This window comes from Cercospora kikuchii, assembly GCF_019650295.1.
Source record: "Cercospora kikuchii DNA, contig_00001, whole genome shotgun sequence".
In the NCBI taxonomy this organism is placed as follows: Eukaryota; Fungi; Ascomycota; class Dothideomycetes; order Mycosphaerellales; family Mycosphaerellaceae; genus Cercospora; species Cercospora kikuchii.
This window is the reverse complement of record NW_025408582.1, coordinates 3,063,522-3,080,017: the sequence shown is the minus strand read 5'-3', so window position 1 is coordinate 3,080,017 and position 16,496 is coordinate 3,063,522. Positions and strand designations below refer to the sequence as shown.

At 53.7% G+C, this 16,496-nt stretch overlaps 6 protein-coding genes across 6 annotated transcripts; 2 read left to right on the top strand and 4 right to left on the bottom strand.

The window, feature by feature from the left end:
* Positions 1 to 854: 854 nt before the first annotated feature.
* CKM354_000117500 (uncharacterized protein) lies at positions 855 to 3,421 on the top strand (the record flags this gene model as incomplete). The annotated part of the gene is made up of 2 exons (XM_044796291.1): positions 855 to 1,790; positions 1,838 to 3,421. The coding sequence occupies 2 exons, from the start codon at positions 855 to 857 to the stop codon at positions 3,419 to 3,421; spliced, it is 2,520 nt and encodes an 839-aa protein (XP_044652226.1).
* A 127-nt stretch (positions 3,422 to 3,548) lies between these two features.
* On the bottom strand, positions 3,549 to 4,568 carry CKM354_000117400 (uncharacterized protein; the record flags this gene model as incomplete). Its single annotated transcript, XM_044796290.1, has 1 exon — positions 3,549 to 4,568. The coding sequence occupies one exon, from the start codon at positions 4,566 to 4,568 to the stop codon at positions 3,549 to 3,551; it is 1,020 nt and encodes a 339-aa protein (XP_044652225.1).
* Positions 4,569 to 6,084: 1,516 nt separating this feature from the next.
* On the top strand, positions 6,085 to 7,772 carry CKM354_000117300 (uncharacterized protein; the record flags this gene model as incomplete). The annotated part of the gene is made up of 2 exons (XM_044796289.1): positions 6,085 to 6,181; positions 6,235 to 7,772. 2 exons carry the CDS (start codon positions 6,085 to 6,087, stop codon positions 7,770 to 7,772), a joined length of 1,635 nt encoding a protein of 544 aa, XP_044652224.1.
* A 519-nt stretch (positions 7,773 to 8,291) lies between these two features.
* Positions 8,292 to 10,265, bottom strand: CKM354_000117200 (uncharacterized protein; the record flags this gene model as incomplete). Its single annotated transcript, XM_044796288.1, has 2 exons — positions 8,292 to 9,840; positions 9,937 to 10,265. The coding sequence occupies 2 exons, from the start codon at positions 10,263 to 10,265 to the stop codon at positions 8,292 to 8,294; spliced, it is 1,878 nt and encodes a 625-aa protein (XP_044652223.1).
* A 1,627-nt stretch (positions 10,266 to 11,892) lies between these two features.
* On the bottom strand, positions 11,893 to 13,421 carry CKM354_000117100 (uncharacterized protein; the record flags this gene model as incomplete). Its single annotated transcript, XM_044796287.1, has 3 exons — positions 11,893 to 12,841; positions 12,894 to 13,162; positions 13,242 to 13,421. 3 exons carry the CDS (start codon positions 13,419 to 13,421, stop codon positions 11,893 to 11,895), a joined length of 1,398 nt encoding a protein of 465 aa, XP_044652222.1.
* Positions 13,422 to 14,342: 921 nt separating this feature from the next.
* CKM354_000117000 (uncharacterized protein) lies at positions 14,343 to 16,274 on the bottom strand (the record flags this gene model as incomplete). The annotated part of the gene is made up of 1 exon (XM_044796286.1): positions 14,343 to 16,274. One exon carries the CDS (start codon positions 16,272 to 16,274, stop codon positions 14,343 to 14,345), a length of 1,932 nt encoding a protein of 643 aa, XP_044652221.1.
* Positions 16,275 to 16,496: the final 222 nt, after the last annotated feature.

Genomic DNA, 16,496 nt, shown 5'->3' with positions numbered 1-16,496 from the left:
GCGCACGGACAAGTTCTTGACAACTGTTGACACTGTTGACATTTCCATGGTTTCGCAGTCGTACAGCAAAGTTACCAAAGCGGACGACGGTGAACAGCCACACCCACACCCAGACGGCTGAATGTGGAAGCTTCTCGTTCGGCTGCTGAGGTTCCGCTCTTCACCTCCATCCCAGAGGCGGAGTTTCAGTGCTGGAGGTGCGGAGTGAGGCTGCATGATCAGCAGCTAGTGCCTGCAAGATGGCAGCCGGGTGTCGGTGATGTGTTCGGCATGACGTTGGGTGCAATCATGGTGCTTAACCTCGAGCCAAGTGTCGGCTTGTCATTTGCTTGAGTGGCAGAGGCAAGCAGTGATGAGCGCGGGCGGGCAGGACGCAAGCAGGTATAGCAGGGTCATCGTGGCAGTGTGCAGTACAATTGCGTACCGGAGGCTGCCGTGGGAGCCTGATCGTCCACTTCGGAAGTGGAGCCCGACCCTGGAGGCAGACGTCGCATCGGTGTGGCGTTGAAGATCGCCGGCGTTGCTGGACGCGCTGGATACGGTATTGCATTTCTGCTACATTAACTCCTCGACCATTCGCACTCGGCCGGGCACACGCTCGCTCGAGCGCCGTCGAATTGCTCACCACGCTCCACTAAACCTCCCTCTCGTCGCGTCGCGGACCCAGTGGAGAGGAACCGAAGATTCTCCAATGTGTACGTGTGTTCCCGACTCGCCCTATCTAATCCCCGTCCCACGCAATCGTGGCTGTGGCTGTGCGCCGCTCTCAAATACACCCAACTCCCCCTGCCCACCACGCCCGTCTTCCTTCCTTCAACACTCCTTCAGTTCCTGGACTGAGGCTGCACTCGCGAATGGGAAACCCGCTGCTCACTCTTATCAAAGATCGATACCGAGTCCAGGCACTCAGAACCGCCTCGGAACGAACCATCACGCGCATCGACAGCAACACCAGCCTGGGACCCACTGCCAACAACGCCAATCCAGCCAAGGGCACCAAGACCTTCGAAGCTGGCGGGCTAAGCAATTCGACGCCTGGCGGAGGAGCCTCGTCAAATCCTCCTGCCATACATGAGAACGATGACTACTTTGGGCAACACAATGTCGACGGAGCCAAGGACGATGGAGGCGGAGGAAGAGTGGGAAGAAGTAGCGATCACGCTGAGAAAGCCACGCACAACGATGAAGCGACCAACCCGATCTCCCGAACCGCTCCTCCTCCAACAGCACTCAAGTCCGAGGCTTCGGGCGATGGAAATCCCACCATAACAGATGATCAAAATGAGAAGAAGAAAAGGCAACCCATGACTATTGCTCGCATGAAAGCTGGCTCGAAGCGCTTTGTCATGCATTTCAAGAATGCTATTTGCCACAGCTGGATCAACGTCTTGCTCTTTGCAGTACCAGCAGGTATCGCCGCCGAGGCAGCCGGTCTAAATGCTACAGTCATTTTCGCCATCAATGCCGTCGCCATCGTACCGCTTGCAGGCATGCTGGCTCTTGCCACCGAGAGCGTGGCCACTAGACTGGGCGATACAATGGGAGCACTGCTCAATGTATCTTTCGGCAACGCTGTCGAACTGATCATTTTCATCATCGCTCTGGTCAAGGATGAGATTCGAATCGTGCAAGCCTCCTTACTCGGCTCCATCCTGGCCAACTTGCTTCTCATCCTTGGCATGGCTTTCTTATTCGGCGGTCTTCGATACCAAGAGCAGGTCTACAACAGCACTGTCACCCAAATGAGCGCTTGTCTGTTGAGTTTGAGTGTCATGAGTCTTTTGCTACCTGTAAGCCACTCGGTTTTCTACATCCCGCACACGCTAACATATCTCAGACCGCATTTCACGCATCTTTCAGAGATGAGGCCAAAGACGAAGCAGATCGCAGTGTCCTCAAAGTCAGCCGCGGCACAAGTGTGATTCTGCTCCTGATCTATGTCCTGTACTTGCTGTTCCAGCTCAAGTCTCATGCCTACATGTATGAGAGTACTCCACAGCACATCGTCGATGAAGAGTCCCACCCCGGCGTGCTGCACGACCTCATGAACTCCTCGTCTTCATCGAGCAGCTCAAGTTCGTCGAGCTCGTCAGATTCCGACACCGACGATTCTGGATCTGTGGTTAACACTTCGCGACGTGTCAAGCGCATGTTTAAGAATCGCAAGCGCAGAAAGTCAAGTGCCAGTACCAGCACGACCGCCACCAACTCCAACTTGCCTTCAGTCATCAGCTCGCCTTCACAGGAGAGACCTCCGGCAGCAGATCAGCTTCGAGACCCTGAAACTCGACGTCCTACGCTTGCTGCAATCGCTAGTGGCGACGAAGGCGACAACGAGGACGGAAACCCGCGAACCTTCGACTGGGCCGAGCGTCACAATAGCAATGAGAGCTCCTCCAAGTCGGCAGAGGCAACCAAGTCTCGCAAGACGAAGAAATCCAGTAAGAGGGAGAAGGAGAGACGCCGGCGCCAGAAGCAAGAAGATGCCGCCAACCAGGCTGCAGCGGGATCAAACAGTGCTCTTGTTCCGGAGACTACGTCTCAACCCAAGGTCGCGTTCGCCGAGAACGTGCAGACGCATGAAGTCGAGGCTCAGAACTCTACACCTAGCAAGCTGCCGTTTAATATGCGTGCACCTGCTCTCCGTCCGGGCTTGACCAGCTATCTGTCCAACACCGTCTTCTCCAGTCAGCAAACGAACCCAGCTCGCAGCTATTCGCCGCGTCCGAACCCAAAGCGACTGTCGACCAGCGGCTCAGGCACCCTCCGTCGCACCAGCTCTCTTCCAGATCGACTTGGCCAATCCACCTCCAACTCTCGCCCTGTCAGCCTCAGTGGCCCACTGCCACCATATCAGCATCGCGCTGCGGGCGCTGGCGTGCCTTCCGCGACCGACTCTACTGAAGAGGGAGGGGAGGAGAACATGTCCACTACTGCTGCTGTCGTTCTACTCCTCTTCACAATCGCTCTGGTCGCTGCCTGTGCCGAATTTATGGTCGACGCCATTCCACACATGATCGACGACAGCCCTGTGAGCGAAGCCTTCATCGGTCTCATTATCCTCCCGATCGTCGGAAACGCAGCCGAGCACGTCACAGCTGTCACCGTCGCAGCCAAGAACAAGATGGATCTGGCAATCGGTATCGCTGTCGGGTCCTCGATTCAAATCGCCCTCTTCGTCACCCCTATTGTCGTCCTGCTCGGCTGGATCTTGAACACCAGCATGAGTCTTTACTTCAACCTCTTTGAGACTATCAGTCTCTTTGTCACAGCATTCGTGGTCAATTTCCTGGTGCTGGATGGAAGAAGTAATTACCTCGAAGGTAGTTTGTTGATCGCAACGTACGTGATCATTGCTCTCGCTGCGTTCTTTTACCCTAGCACGGCGAGCCAGAGTACGATCGGTGGAGGTGCGGTCTAGGAGAGCCTGGGCAATGTAGACTGAGGATGGACCTGAGCGGATGGGTTGCTGGCACATGAGCGAATGATAGGTGGCGCAGATTTCTGGGTTCATCAGACTGGTTACTGGCGTTAGATACAGGAGTCCATCAAGGCTTCAGATTCGCTTCAAGCGAAGCCCGAAGGTCATCAATCTGTTTGGGCTGCTTCGACTCCTTCTCATTCGTCTTCTCTTCGCTTTCCCCATTCCCTTCCTTCGCATTAGCAGCAGCAGGCCTCAAGACCCTCTGATTCTGAAACGGACTCAGTTTCTTCGCCCCAGAAGTAGCCATAGCCCCCACCTCCGCCTTCTCCGTCGCCGTCGCTCCCCAACCCTGCTGTGGTCCCCTCCTCCCTCTCTCCCGATTACTCTTCACCGTCTCCGCCAAACTCCTCTTCTGCCTCTTCATCCCACCACCATCTTCCCTCTCCATCACACTCCCCGCCAAAGCCCTCCTAAACGCCGGCTTAAAAGCTTTCACAGGTGCAACATCTTTTTTCCCCTTCGCCCCAGCCTTCGCCGCCCTCCTGGCCGCCAATCCCAAATTCTCCTCTCTCATCAAATCCACTCCCGCTTGCAGCGTATCAATCCTCGTTTGTTGTCGATGTAAACTTGCTTTTTCGAGGTATTTTAAATTAATGTATTCGTTCCATTTGTCTTCTTTGGTTTGGGAGTTGAGGTCGGATTTGAACTTTTGGAGTGAGGTTGCGTTGGATTCAATGGCGTGGGGGGTGGATTGGAGGTCTGTGAGGTTTTGGTGCAAGCGTGTGGCGTGTTCGTGGAGGAGCGCTAGACGGGGTGGGGCGGTCTGCGTTTGGTGTGTCCAGAGGGAGGGGGTGTAGGGCGGGATTTGGGGGTTGAGTTGGATGCTGCGCGCCGAGGGGAGAATTTGGGAGGTTAGGTGTTGGAGAGATTGGGTTGTTTCGATGATGTGGGTTATGTGGTTTTTTGTGGTGGAGAGGGCTATGGTGTCGATTTCTTTGAGGGATTCGAGAGAGGTAGAGGGGGAATTGGAGTCTTCTTGGAGGTGGGGTGGAGTGGTGGTGAAGGCGCGATTTTGTGGGTGCTGATGCTGGCGTGCCTCGAGAGAGAGGAGACGTCGACTGAGAGGGCGCATTTGGCGGGCCATCTTGAAGATGCGCTTTGGCAGATGAGATGGTAGTGGCGGTGTTCACTTCATGTGAAGCTTGGAGATGTTGAGTTTCGGGTGGCGCTTGGGCGACTCCGCATGTGTTACTTCCCCTTGCCCACACTGCTCCCAATCTGACAACTCCCGAGAACGCAACAACGCAACAATCACGACGAGACATTCCCACTAAGCTATGCCTGTAGGCGCTACGGCCACTGGTGATACCACTGTCCGCTCCGTCAAAGGCTACATGCGCGCAGCGGCGCAAAGTCACATCGTCTGCGGTTCACAAATCACGATCCTAGGCCTGCTCCCCGCTGTAAATTGGCTCACATTTGACGACGAGCTGGTCCTCTACTTCCATCTAATTCTTCTTCATGCTGATATCGGATTGGGTTCCGAGCAATAGCTTAGCAGCTCCCCTGGAGCTCCTCCTCTCCTCCGGAGGCGGACAGCTTCAATTGTCTGGTTGTGGGGACGTCTTACAGGGCGTATGCATATCACACATGGAATGAGTAGGCTGCAGGAAATTACCAGTGAACATTCCCATTTTCTTGCTAGATACAGGACCTCTGTTGCAGCCGTCAGCACCGGCGCCACTCTGCGCATCCAGGACGTCTACATCGGGAGACACATACAAGTTCTGTGACTGACTTCGCTCAATGCGTCATCTAGACATCACATGTCTACAAGAATCAAGTCGGCAACAATGAACACAGGCTCGTCTCTTGGAACGTGTTCGCTTGTGCTGGCGATAGCGACCTGAAAATCTCAACTACATTCTTCAAAAGGGACGTGCCTGAAGGAGTGAAGCAAGATCGCAGCGAGATTGACAAAGGCACATTGCGGTTGGGCGCATACTGCCTGTTTCGGAAGTGCACTCGCTGTTGCACGGAACTACCGCCGAGGGCCCACAGCATATGCACGCTAGAGAATCCTGCTTCGACGGCTAAGTGGTCTGCAGGTCATGATCGCATCACCACGCAACACATCCCCAACATCCGAAATTGTAGTGATTGTCAGTGGCAAGCGGCAGTCCATTGTGGTACTGGAGTAAAGAGGAACCCCGAGCACGATGATTATCGATCGGCATATCGCAACGACAAGTCCGAAGAATCTCCAAGTCGGCACAGTCTTGAGTGGCCAACAGATTTTGAACGCCACGGAGGGAACTCCACGCAATATGTCGACGCGGACACCTCACTGTGACAACACGATCGGGGTGGCATGGCACGATCATCGCGGCAAGCGGCAGGCGAGCCTCTGGAAACTCTTCCGAACCGATAGCCACATGGGCGTGCATGCAGTATCTCACTCGATCGCCATCGTCTCTGCATCTCCGGTCTCGCAATGATCTCACTTGTATGCGTCGTTCGATAGTTTCTCTTGCATGACGCGAATCTGCCGTACGCGTCCAAGCATACATCTCGCCTGTGGAGTATAATATGTGAGGCAAGTCTCTCTTCCTTTATCGGTTCCTCATTCTCACATACAGCTGAGCATCGGCCAAGACAACATGTTCCGGTCTCTCATCACTCTTGCAGGTGTGGCTGCGGCCATTCCTGCTCCGCAGTTGCTGGACGTCAGTGTCGGCCTTGGACAGGACCAGACTGGTAAGTCGCAGCAATCGGCATTGACAGAGTGCTTATATTAACAAACACTTAAGCCAGTGGCTATCCTGCATCAACCGCTGCGACTGCGACTGCGACTGCAACAGCTCCGGCCGCATCTGGCAATGTTGTTGCTGATGAGCAAGACGGAAATGTCGATGGCTACCCAAACGCCGATGCTCCGTATGTGAGCGACGAAGTGACGCCCATCACTGTTATCCCAACATCGTTTGGTCCAGACTCGCAGATTCCTGCCGTCGAGACTGCTGTGCCAACAGATGGCCCGTTGGCAGGTGGTGCGCAGCGATCGCGCTGGGTGACTGGCACTACCACTCATGGACCATACGAAGGCGAGGCCACCACAACTGGAGCTGTCTCAAACACTGTACTTTCGCCAAGCATTGGTACACTCCCACCAAATCCAACCGCGACTTACTACAACACAAACGGCCAGTTGCAAGAGGCACAGCCAGCTCCTTACGTTCCAGCTGGTGGTCTTGGCACCAACGGCAGTCTGCCACGCTACATGGTTGAGAGCGACTTCGACTACGAGTCGATCATGCTGGGCTTGTACCAGGAGTGGATCGAGCTGGACACATTCAACAACGCTGTCGCCACTTTCTCCGATGAGGATTGGGCCGCTGCTGGCCTTGGTCCAGAAGATATCTCTTTGGTGCAATTCATGGCTCAGCAAGAGCAGGGACACGCTACTCTTCTTAGCAACATGCTCGGAGAGACTGCCGCACCTCAATGCACTTACACCTACCCTTACACCAACGTTCGCGAGTTTGTGGACTTCAACCAACAGCTCACTCGCTGGGGTGAGTCCGGCGTTTGGGGTTTCATCAACCATTTGGATTCACGCGAGGTCGGCCAATTGCTTGCTCAATCGATCGCCACCGAGGCCCGCCAACAGATGATCTTCCGTCAAATGAGTGGTCTGCACCCAATGCCAGTCTGGTTCGAGACCGGTATTCCACAATCTTGGGCATGGACCTTCCTGGCTCCATACATCAGCAGCTGCCCGGAGGGAACCACGCGTCTCGCATGGCAAAATTTCCCAGCTCTTCACGTCGTGAACCAGGCCAACATCAACCGTGTCTCACCAAACGACACCGCCGACTGGGAGCGCGTGGACAACCGCACCTCAAGCCCAGCTACCATCCCAGCCCAAAAGGACTCCTGCATCCACGTCAACTCAACCGAATTCCCAGGATACGGCTGCGGCCCATCAGTCGCCCACAACCGCTCTGAGCCCCTCTCCTTCCCAGGCAAGCAGGTCCGCCTCTTGTGGGATGCTCCAGGCCAGCCAGTGGGACCAAACAACAGCTACGTCACTGCTACTACTGCCGGAGAACCTCAATTTGTCGCCTGGGTCAACCAGCTCAATTTGACATACACCCCTATCACCGTTACTGGACAAAACGAGGGTTTCACTTACCAGCCAGCTGGCACCGTCTACGAGGGTGGCCAAGGTGTTGCGAACGACACTATGTTCATCGCTCTTACGGACAGCGACCTTTATCTCACACCATTCAACTTGTCGATGATCAATCCACATGTTGTCGCTCTTGGTCTTTACCAGGCTGGCTGAAAATCGTGCGATTTTCTTGCACATTTTGTATAGATATCCTGTACTTTTTGTACACATGAAAGCATGGATGAGAAACTAGATGATGCGAAGCTGTAATGATGGATAGGTGAGAGGCAGTGGAAGTGTATAGCATCTTCCAATGAAGATTGATGATTGAAGACATCTAAGCTGTTTTGCATTTCCATTTATCGACCGACTATCGTCCACAATAGCCACTCGTTACTGTTTCTCGATTTAATCTTAATCATACGACGAGTGTTTACCAATTCGCACATGCTCAGGAGCGTCTTGATCCTACAGTGTCAATTCGACCACCCTCTTGATGAACCTCTTCTACTCGAATAATCCAAAAGTTCAATAGCTGTGCAACACGACATTGCGTGGATACTTCGACGATATTCAAGAACCATTACAATATTCCATTCTGTATACTACTGGAATTACAATGCTATAGGCCGTGATATTCATACTTTTTTTATAAACGCCTGATCGCAGAAAGCCCAATCTCTGGCTATAGGACTACGCACTGCCAGTACTTGCTGGTTCTGCCGGCGCCGCAGGAGCAGACGTCGCAGCAACACCGGCCGGCAGAGCCTGCGCTTGAGTGTTGTCGACTGGCTCTTCGGTGATCGCCTCAGGAGCTTCGACGACAGGCACTGCACGAGGAGCACCATTGTCGGGTGTGACAACCGATCGTCGGACTCGGATTTGCAGTCCATTGCTTCTGGCACCGCTGCCGCCAATGTTCTGGCCATCGGATGTGACGAGTCTCCAGACCATTCTCGCTCTCACGAATTTTCGAACGGTACCGGGTCGGAAATCTCTGATGCCGCCTGCGATGAGCGTGTTGAGGAGAGCGTCGGTGAGTGGGACAATGCCTGTTGCGCTGTTCGCACCGTTGGTCGATGCGGCCTGGGAGATAGACAAGCCACCGACACGGTTTGCTGCTGCGAGGTAGTCTGAGTTGGAGAGGCCGGTGGCGATATCGCCGAAGAAAAGGTGAAGGTTGAAGGAAGTGCCAGGTGCGACGGATCTGCGAATGTCGATCTCGGCAGTGTATTCAGAGTAAGAGCCGTTGGCGGAAATGAGAGTTGATCGGAAGGGAGCAATGGCTGCAGGAGAAGGTGGATCGATGAGTCGTGCGCTGGCTTGACGCTCTTCGAGGCTTGCGCGGATTCGGTGTCTCTTTCCGCTTGTGCTGGCGGATTGCTGTGTGCGACCATTGCCGTAGAGGCTGTTGACGCGACTTTGAAGAGTAGCAACGCTGGGGCGGTCTGCAATCTCTGGGTAAGTGTAGCCTGAGGTGCGAACGTCGTAAAGCTGGCTCGGCAGCCACCAGTCAGTGTTTCCTTGAGAAGCTCGGAAGGGCATGTAAGTGAAGCTAGCATCTCTGTTGACGCCAGAGTTGAAAACGAAATTGCCGCTGCTGGCACGTGTGCTGGTGACCTTCACGTTGGGGTTGAGGTAGTTCCAAAGTGCTCCAATGCGGTCGACGTTGGCATGGTGCAGCCAGAAGATGGGATCATAAGCTGCCGTGTCGAGATTGCACATCGTACCGCAGATGTTGTTGTGGATTGTGTTGTGGATTCCTTCCAGGCTATTCACTGATGATGAAGAGCAGCCAGAAGCTCTGCGCTCATTCGAGTCGTATGTAGCGAAAACATTCCAGCAGACGTTCGCAGTGTTGAGCAACAAGGCAGTTTGCCTCTGAAGAGATGCACCAGAATTCTGCATATCCCTCTGAGCGTTGCTTGAGCGGCATGTTCGAGATCCTGAGGTACCGGGGCAGACATTCGTGCCAAGGTTCGCGCCGCTGACAAGAGTGTGTGAAAACAGCGGGTTAGCGACTGTCACATTCTGTCCAGCAGCGTTCGTGATCAAGACCGATGAACTGGAGATGCGGCTGGGGATTGTCCCGCCGTTTCGTGCCCAATCCCAGTAAGGAAACTTAAGTGTATTCGCAATGCCTTGAAATTTTGTTCTGTCCGAAGAGGCCCAGTTGTTCGAAATGGTGATCGCAGTAGCTTGCATCTGTTGCTCGAAAAGCGCAAGGTAAGGTCGGTGCCATCTGATGCCGCGAACATTAGCATTGGTCAATACCTCGGACAAGTCTAGTCCTCCAAGAGCAGGGTTACAGATTCTGCAGATGAACAGTCACACTTACAAATAGAAGTCTTTTGTTCCGTGAAAGCAGTATCCTCCATTCTTGTTGCCCTGGTTGGTATTTTGATAGGCACTGCCGTCCCAGTAGGTGTGTGGAGCACCATGAATACCGGCGACCTGGTAGAAGCCTCCGACGGTGCCGGTCGAAGACCTCTGCCACTGCTGCATAGCAAGAACGAAGAGACTGAACTCATCGAAGCTCATAGTCGTGATGTCCTTCCGCGCGGGAGGACTGGCATTGCCAGACTGGGAGACATCTCGTCTCGGAATCGGTAGGTAAGCGCTGACGAAGCCCAGCTGAGCGAGTGTGAAAGCCGCAGAGAACTTCATCTTGGCAAGTATGAAGCAATATTCTCTGGAAGGCGTGAAGAGAAACAATGGCTTTAAGATGCGAAGAAGATGCTTTCTCGGCACCTGGACGGCATGCGACCTTTAATAGAGTCTAAAGCCAGCATGGCTTTTTCGTCACCTATTCTCGCACCTCGTAAATTCTGTCGGTCGGAAGTATAACGAAGCCATCGCGGCGAACGCATCGCGTGAGACCTCGCCGTGGCTGCAGGCTGGAAGCTCTGCTCACGAATCATGGCATGTCGTTACGAGCATGGCTACCGCAATCCAGGCCTGCATGGCGTGAGCATTGGATTGAAGCTTCGCGGGTGATTGACTAGTGAACGCCACGCGAGAGTTTGCTCGAGTCGAGACATAGGAAGGAGAAATTTGTTGCCGGCGAGAATGTTCATCAGTGTCGGCCGTCATTGCATGCAAATCGGCAGCCTGGGGTCTGTCGATAGTGTGGATAGGTTCCTGATGTTGTGAGATCGACCATAGTCGTCGACAATGTACATCCCGCACCTAGGAATAGCTTGATCCTTTCGAGCAATCAGCTTCGCAGCTTGACTGTGTAAAGCGCTAGTGAGGTCTGCTTCTCGGATATTCGTGGCGGATCTGCAGTAGCGCCCTGATCCAAATTCTTGTTTGGGACGGATTGCCACGCGACGGTCCCAATTTGGAAGCCATCGGGTCGAGGCGTTCTGCGCTGTCATGCAGACTCATGCTGCTAAGCCGTCAGCAGGAGGATCAGTATTGCATGAGCTACATCGCTCTCCATCGTTGTTCCCTGCCATAAGGTGATCGCGTGCCAACAATTACGTTTGTATTTCTACGCGAGCGGGAGAAGTGTAGCATTCGATGCATCGCGTGCGGCAGCTGGTTGAGGCTGCTGAGCGACCGAGACAAGCTGAAGTCAAACCCTGGTGCCGTCGGCCGTTCGAAAGCTACGCCTTGGCCCAGGACTTGACAAACCACGCCGTCCACTTGCCCAATTGAGCTCTAGGCAGGCGGCACCGCAGTGTAAAGGAGTTGCTCCATCACCTGGACGCTTCTGGCGCGACAGATACCAAAATAACACTGGTTCCGAACCTCATCAGTCTCCGTCCATTCGGCTTCGTCTCAGGGCTTGATCCGGAACGCCAGCAGCTGAAGTCGACGACATTTGAACGGCAATTCGGACAAAGCATCCGTCACACGTGGGCGGACAATGTGTGATACACATACCAAGCTGGCGGGAGCTGAAGCAGCACAAGTTGACGTCAAAAGTAACACAACGTGCCGAAGAAATGACGGCTTGGCGAAGGTCCCAGCATCCGAACAACCAGTGCCTCGTGGCGGATTTGTTCGGCATGTATTCACAACATACCAGTGGTACATGCGAAACCTCGACAATAATTCCGCCTAAAAGAAAATCGCGACATACTTTTCGCCGAGGAAAGCGTACTGTCCGTATTCGCACTGTCCTTCCTCCTTGGCTTCAGCTACATATCAGCTAAGTTTGAATCATGACGATCACTGTGGATAACTGGAGCCGCAAAGATTATCAGAGGAGACTCCAAAGAAAAACCAGCACTAAAAAAAAGGCAAATCAAGATGATGCACAGGAGGATTGATTTCGGCAGCCGGCTCAATACACTTTCATCAACACCATGCCCAGAACAACATACCACTGCCAATCAATTGCTCGACCATCTCTAGATGCCGATCCCGTGTACAGCGATGCGGTGTGAGTTGTCGATCCTATAGCAGAGGTCGAATTCAGACCGCCCTGAGCAGCATGACTCGCAGACGAGCTCATTGCAACAGTGGACAAGGCGGAGCCAGATGCAGGAGTAGTGGTGCGAGGATTCGATGATGTAAGCGTCTCTGCGACCTGGTCGCTGGCTTCACCTTCGGATGGTGCTGCTGTTGCCAACGAAGCGTTGCTGCTAGTCGAAGCTGAAGCATTGGCCGTCTCTGAAGTAGCGTAGGTCCTTACCCCAGGGGCAGTCTCCATAGCTGGAGAAGCAGCCGTACTCGCGGGCACCGGGGCTCCTGACATCTGAGACACTATCTTTGTCGTCTCCAACGAAGCAGGAGACGTTGCCGGCGATGGGGCCTCTTGACGAGCTCCTAATTGCATTGTGATGATGTTCTCACCCATCACAGTGAGCTGATCAACAGCGACATGCACAGTCGGCTCTCCATAGGCATCCAGTGTGCCACATTTGGTGATCCACGGATAAGCGCTGAGGACGGCCGGGTTGTCGGTGAGCAAAGCGACAGCCTCCGTTGGTATTGCAAAATTCCCCCCGTTTGTCCGAGACAGTCTGACGACTTGTACGTACGTTGGCAGCTCTTCCGGTGAATCTGTGAAGTATTTGGTGTCGATTGCATTGTTGGTATACCAGCCAAATTTGCCTTGGGGATTCGAGTATGTCACAGTCGAGGCAGCCCACGATCCCTCCTGAACGATGGCGACAGTCCGAGTCGTTACGGGGCCTCCGCATCGACCTGATTCAGTTCCGAAGGCAGAACCTGTTGGTGGTGTCCATACTCCAATGCTTGCGTATTCGTTGAAGGCAGTCGGTGCTGTGCTGCAAGTTTATTAGACAATCGGGGCGGTGCGGAAGATAATGTGTAACTCACATTCCATGGTATGTCGTTGTGTTCGCCTGGTGTACGATTGTTGCGGCATAACTTCCAGTAGGAAGCATATTGCGAGGAATCCCAAGCTGATCATTGAGAATAGCCGTCGGCGGGTTTGCCGTGAACATCATGTAGCGACCAAAATCCGTATATATTTTTGAAGCCGGCATGTGAGTCGTGCGGGTTTCGCCAGTCACTGTACTGTCGCCATAGTCGTATATGTCCGAAACGACAGTCGCTACCGTCTGCGTAGCTGTAGACTCGTACCACTGAGTACCGCCATCGAAGGTTAGAATTGTCTCGAACATGAACCTCATTCACGTGTGTTGCTCGCCCGCCGGCACTCACAAAGTTGTGCATTACACCAATCTGTGCCTGAGGTATTTGCATGGCAACAAACCAGCAGCATTCCGGCTCATCCATAGTTGTATTTTCGCCCGCGGTGATATCACCTCCGTCGGCTTGTCTGTATTGGAGCGCAGCCACGGCCAGTGCTGCATAGGCAATGAAGTAAATCAATGAAATCATGATGTGGAGAATCAGTTGGACGTTCGACCATTAGCAAGTCGATGCGGGAGAACGAAGCCAGACAGCAGAGGACTGATATACTAGACCAGTCTATTATTGCGGTCTTGAATCGCATGCTGCGGTCTGGTGTAACGATACCCAACATTCTCAGCCTCAACCATGAGTGACCGTTCGAGAGGTCACACAGCGTGACTGCTACTCGAGGCAGAGCTCTGCTTTGCCAATGGCTGTCGTCTGAATGGAGAATATCGTGCACTCTGACGTTCAAACCACAGCCCCAGGATAACTCGGATCGAGCAAGCAAGCAATGCCTTGGCTACAGGCCAGTGGCGAAGCTGATCATATGGAGGACCAAGAAGTTGGTGTATCTCATGGAATGCTTCCTTACTGCGGAGATGCAGTACAGAATCTTGACCGGTGTTTCGCAATCAAGTCTTGAGTAAGATCTGCAAAGAGCTACAAGAATAGCTTCCATGAGTTCGCCTCCGAAAGGGTCATCGAGAATTTGCCAATGTCGCACAACATGCCATGCCGGCTGTGCAGCAGCAGCTGCTGCGCGATGACTGGCATTCAGCAATCCTTCGAAGAGTTAAGCTTCCACGCCATTTCCATCTAAGGAGGAAGGAGCGACTTCACCTACATTTTCGTCAGTTTACCTTAGCAAATGCGGATACACTGCCCCTTCTCAAGATATGTACATTCGATTGAAAAGTAAGACAGCAACAGTGCAACATCTACACTAGCCGAAAATAAGAGCCCATTCTGAAGAAAGAGTTCCCCATCATAGGCCAATCTAGTCCGATCCAATACTGCCTTTGTACAGAATGGAAAGAGAAAGATAAATAACCCAAGTACCGGCGCCGCAACACCTCGCTGGAAAGAATCAATCAAATCTACCAAGAGTGTCGTGACATGCCAGCCCTAGCCCTCCGTAACCATTTCGTAAAACAAGAGATAGACCTCTCTTTGCATACCCAGAACATCACTCGTCTTACTCTCTTTGACGCGTTCATCACTGATTCTCCACCACCGCTCACTGCCCGTGTTCTTCTTTGCTTTCTTAGATACAACGCCCTTTAGATTACGCAGACTGCTCGAAGAAGGTCGTGGTGCCTCAGGCTCCTCCGATTTCAAGGTGTCGGTGACAGTCGTCGCTTGCTGCAAAGGTGAAGAAGCGGTGGCAGTTGGCGGAGCAGGAAGGCCAGGTGCTGGAATGGAATCGAACGGAACCTGGTGCGCCGAAAATCGCTTCTCGGCTGAAGGTGTCGAAGCAGATGGGATATTCGAGACTGATGATGCGGAGGACGTGGAGGGCGCTGCGCTGGTGGGAGTCGACAGAAGCTGCGAATCGTTACTGCTGCCGGTCCCATCGCGCGTATCTCTCGCAGTACTCGCACTGAGTCGCGGACTGTTCAAGGCGCTTGGAGAGGGCGACCCAGCTATGCTATAGGGGCCTTGTCGGCCTAGAGTTGTGGGCGTGGAGAAAGGCTGCGGCAGGACTTGTCGACGAAAAGATTCGTAGTGGCCACTGTTATGACCACCTTTATGTGTAACGACGCCTAGCAGACGATACTGCTTACGATCTAGGAGACCACCTAAAGCAAGGCTTTCCGGAAAAGACACCTTTGCCAAATTCTTTGAGCTAGCGGCTGACGGGTCCCATACTGAGCGTGACAGGTGAATCGACAGGATCTTCGGAAACTTTGATACGCGCGTGTGTCGCGCGATTTTACGCTTCGGAGCTGTTGACACATCTGGCAACTTGACATCTTTAGGAGGCTTCTCTGGATCCTCATTGAGCGCTTGCTGGAGCTTGGTGTTGTCGTTCTCGACTTTGGCTCGGTCCTCGGCAGACAGGCTCGACTTTGCAAGAATTCTGTCGTTGATGGAAATGGCGTGGATGAGGCGGCAGTACTCGCATTTGAAGTCATCGATGTGCTCAACTTTAAAGATGCCGTCAAAACATTCGTTGAGTGTGGTGGATGTTTGTTGGTGTGGCACGTTAAGAGTCAAGGTCAAGAAGTTTGACAAGGACGGTTTTGGTTTGAACTTGCAATGCGAGCATTCCACTTGCGACTCCAATTGGCCTTCGAGCGGAAACACGTTCTCCTGCTCCGGTTCGTCGTTGGCCTGCGGAGCATCGGAGTGCGCTTGGTCGTTGTTTGTTGCCAAAAACTTGCTGTCTCTCGGCCCCTCTGCATGTACCTGAGTTGCGTGGACTTCTGCAGAGGGTTCAAGCGAAGCCTGTGATTGTGTGCCACTCTGGCGTAGCCTTGTCCTCACCCTCCTCCCTGCATAGTATTCCTCGGCTATTCTTTCTACGATGACTTGCAGGAATTCTTGTGCGTCCTGCTGGCTCCTATTGATCCTAGTCTTGAAACTGGCTTCGACGCAATGAATAAAGCCTTGTGCACTGATCGTTTTTCGGTATATTGGCCGCTCGTTCAGCGCATCCAGCACTTCTTTCAGACCCGCAGTGACCAATCCCTGCTGTAGGCCCGCAATCATCCACTCGGGCGTTTTCTTCGCACCTTCGCCCTTCTTTGCCTGCTCCTCCAATGCTGCAGTGAGATCCGCATACACGGCAGGCCCATCAAGCTTGCGCCGATGAACTTCGCGGATCAGAAACGCTCGCAAATCCGGTAAGCCTGCGAGAGCTTGCAAGACCGAGTTGATGAAGCAGTCGTTCGCGGGGTTGACCAGTCCCACGACGCCCTTCTTACGACTGCTCTTGGTGCTGTGTGCATCGTCACTGTCCAGAAAGAAGGTCGGGCCGAAGACGTAAACCAGAGTGATCGCGGCAAGGGAAGCGCCAGCAGCATAGGTCGCGATAGTAAGCGGTTTGTCGGGCATTCTTCTTCTCGCCAACGCGCCTGTGCCGGCAAAGGCCACGAGAGTCTTCTCGCGCTGCGAGTAGTCCGGCAGGGTGTTGTCGGCCGGCGGAGCGGAGGTTAGGGCGTATGTGAGCGGGATCGGGAGGGCGGCGGTGATGGCGGCTCCTCCATAGCGGACCCAGGCGGAGAGGGCGTCCACGGTGAGTAGCGCGGTGTCGTGTCTCCAGGCGTCTGCCTGTTC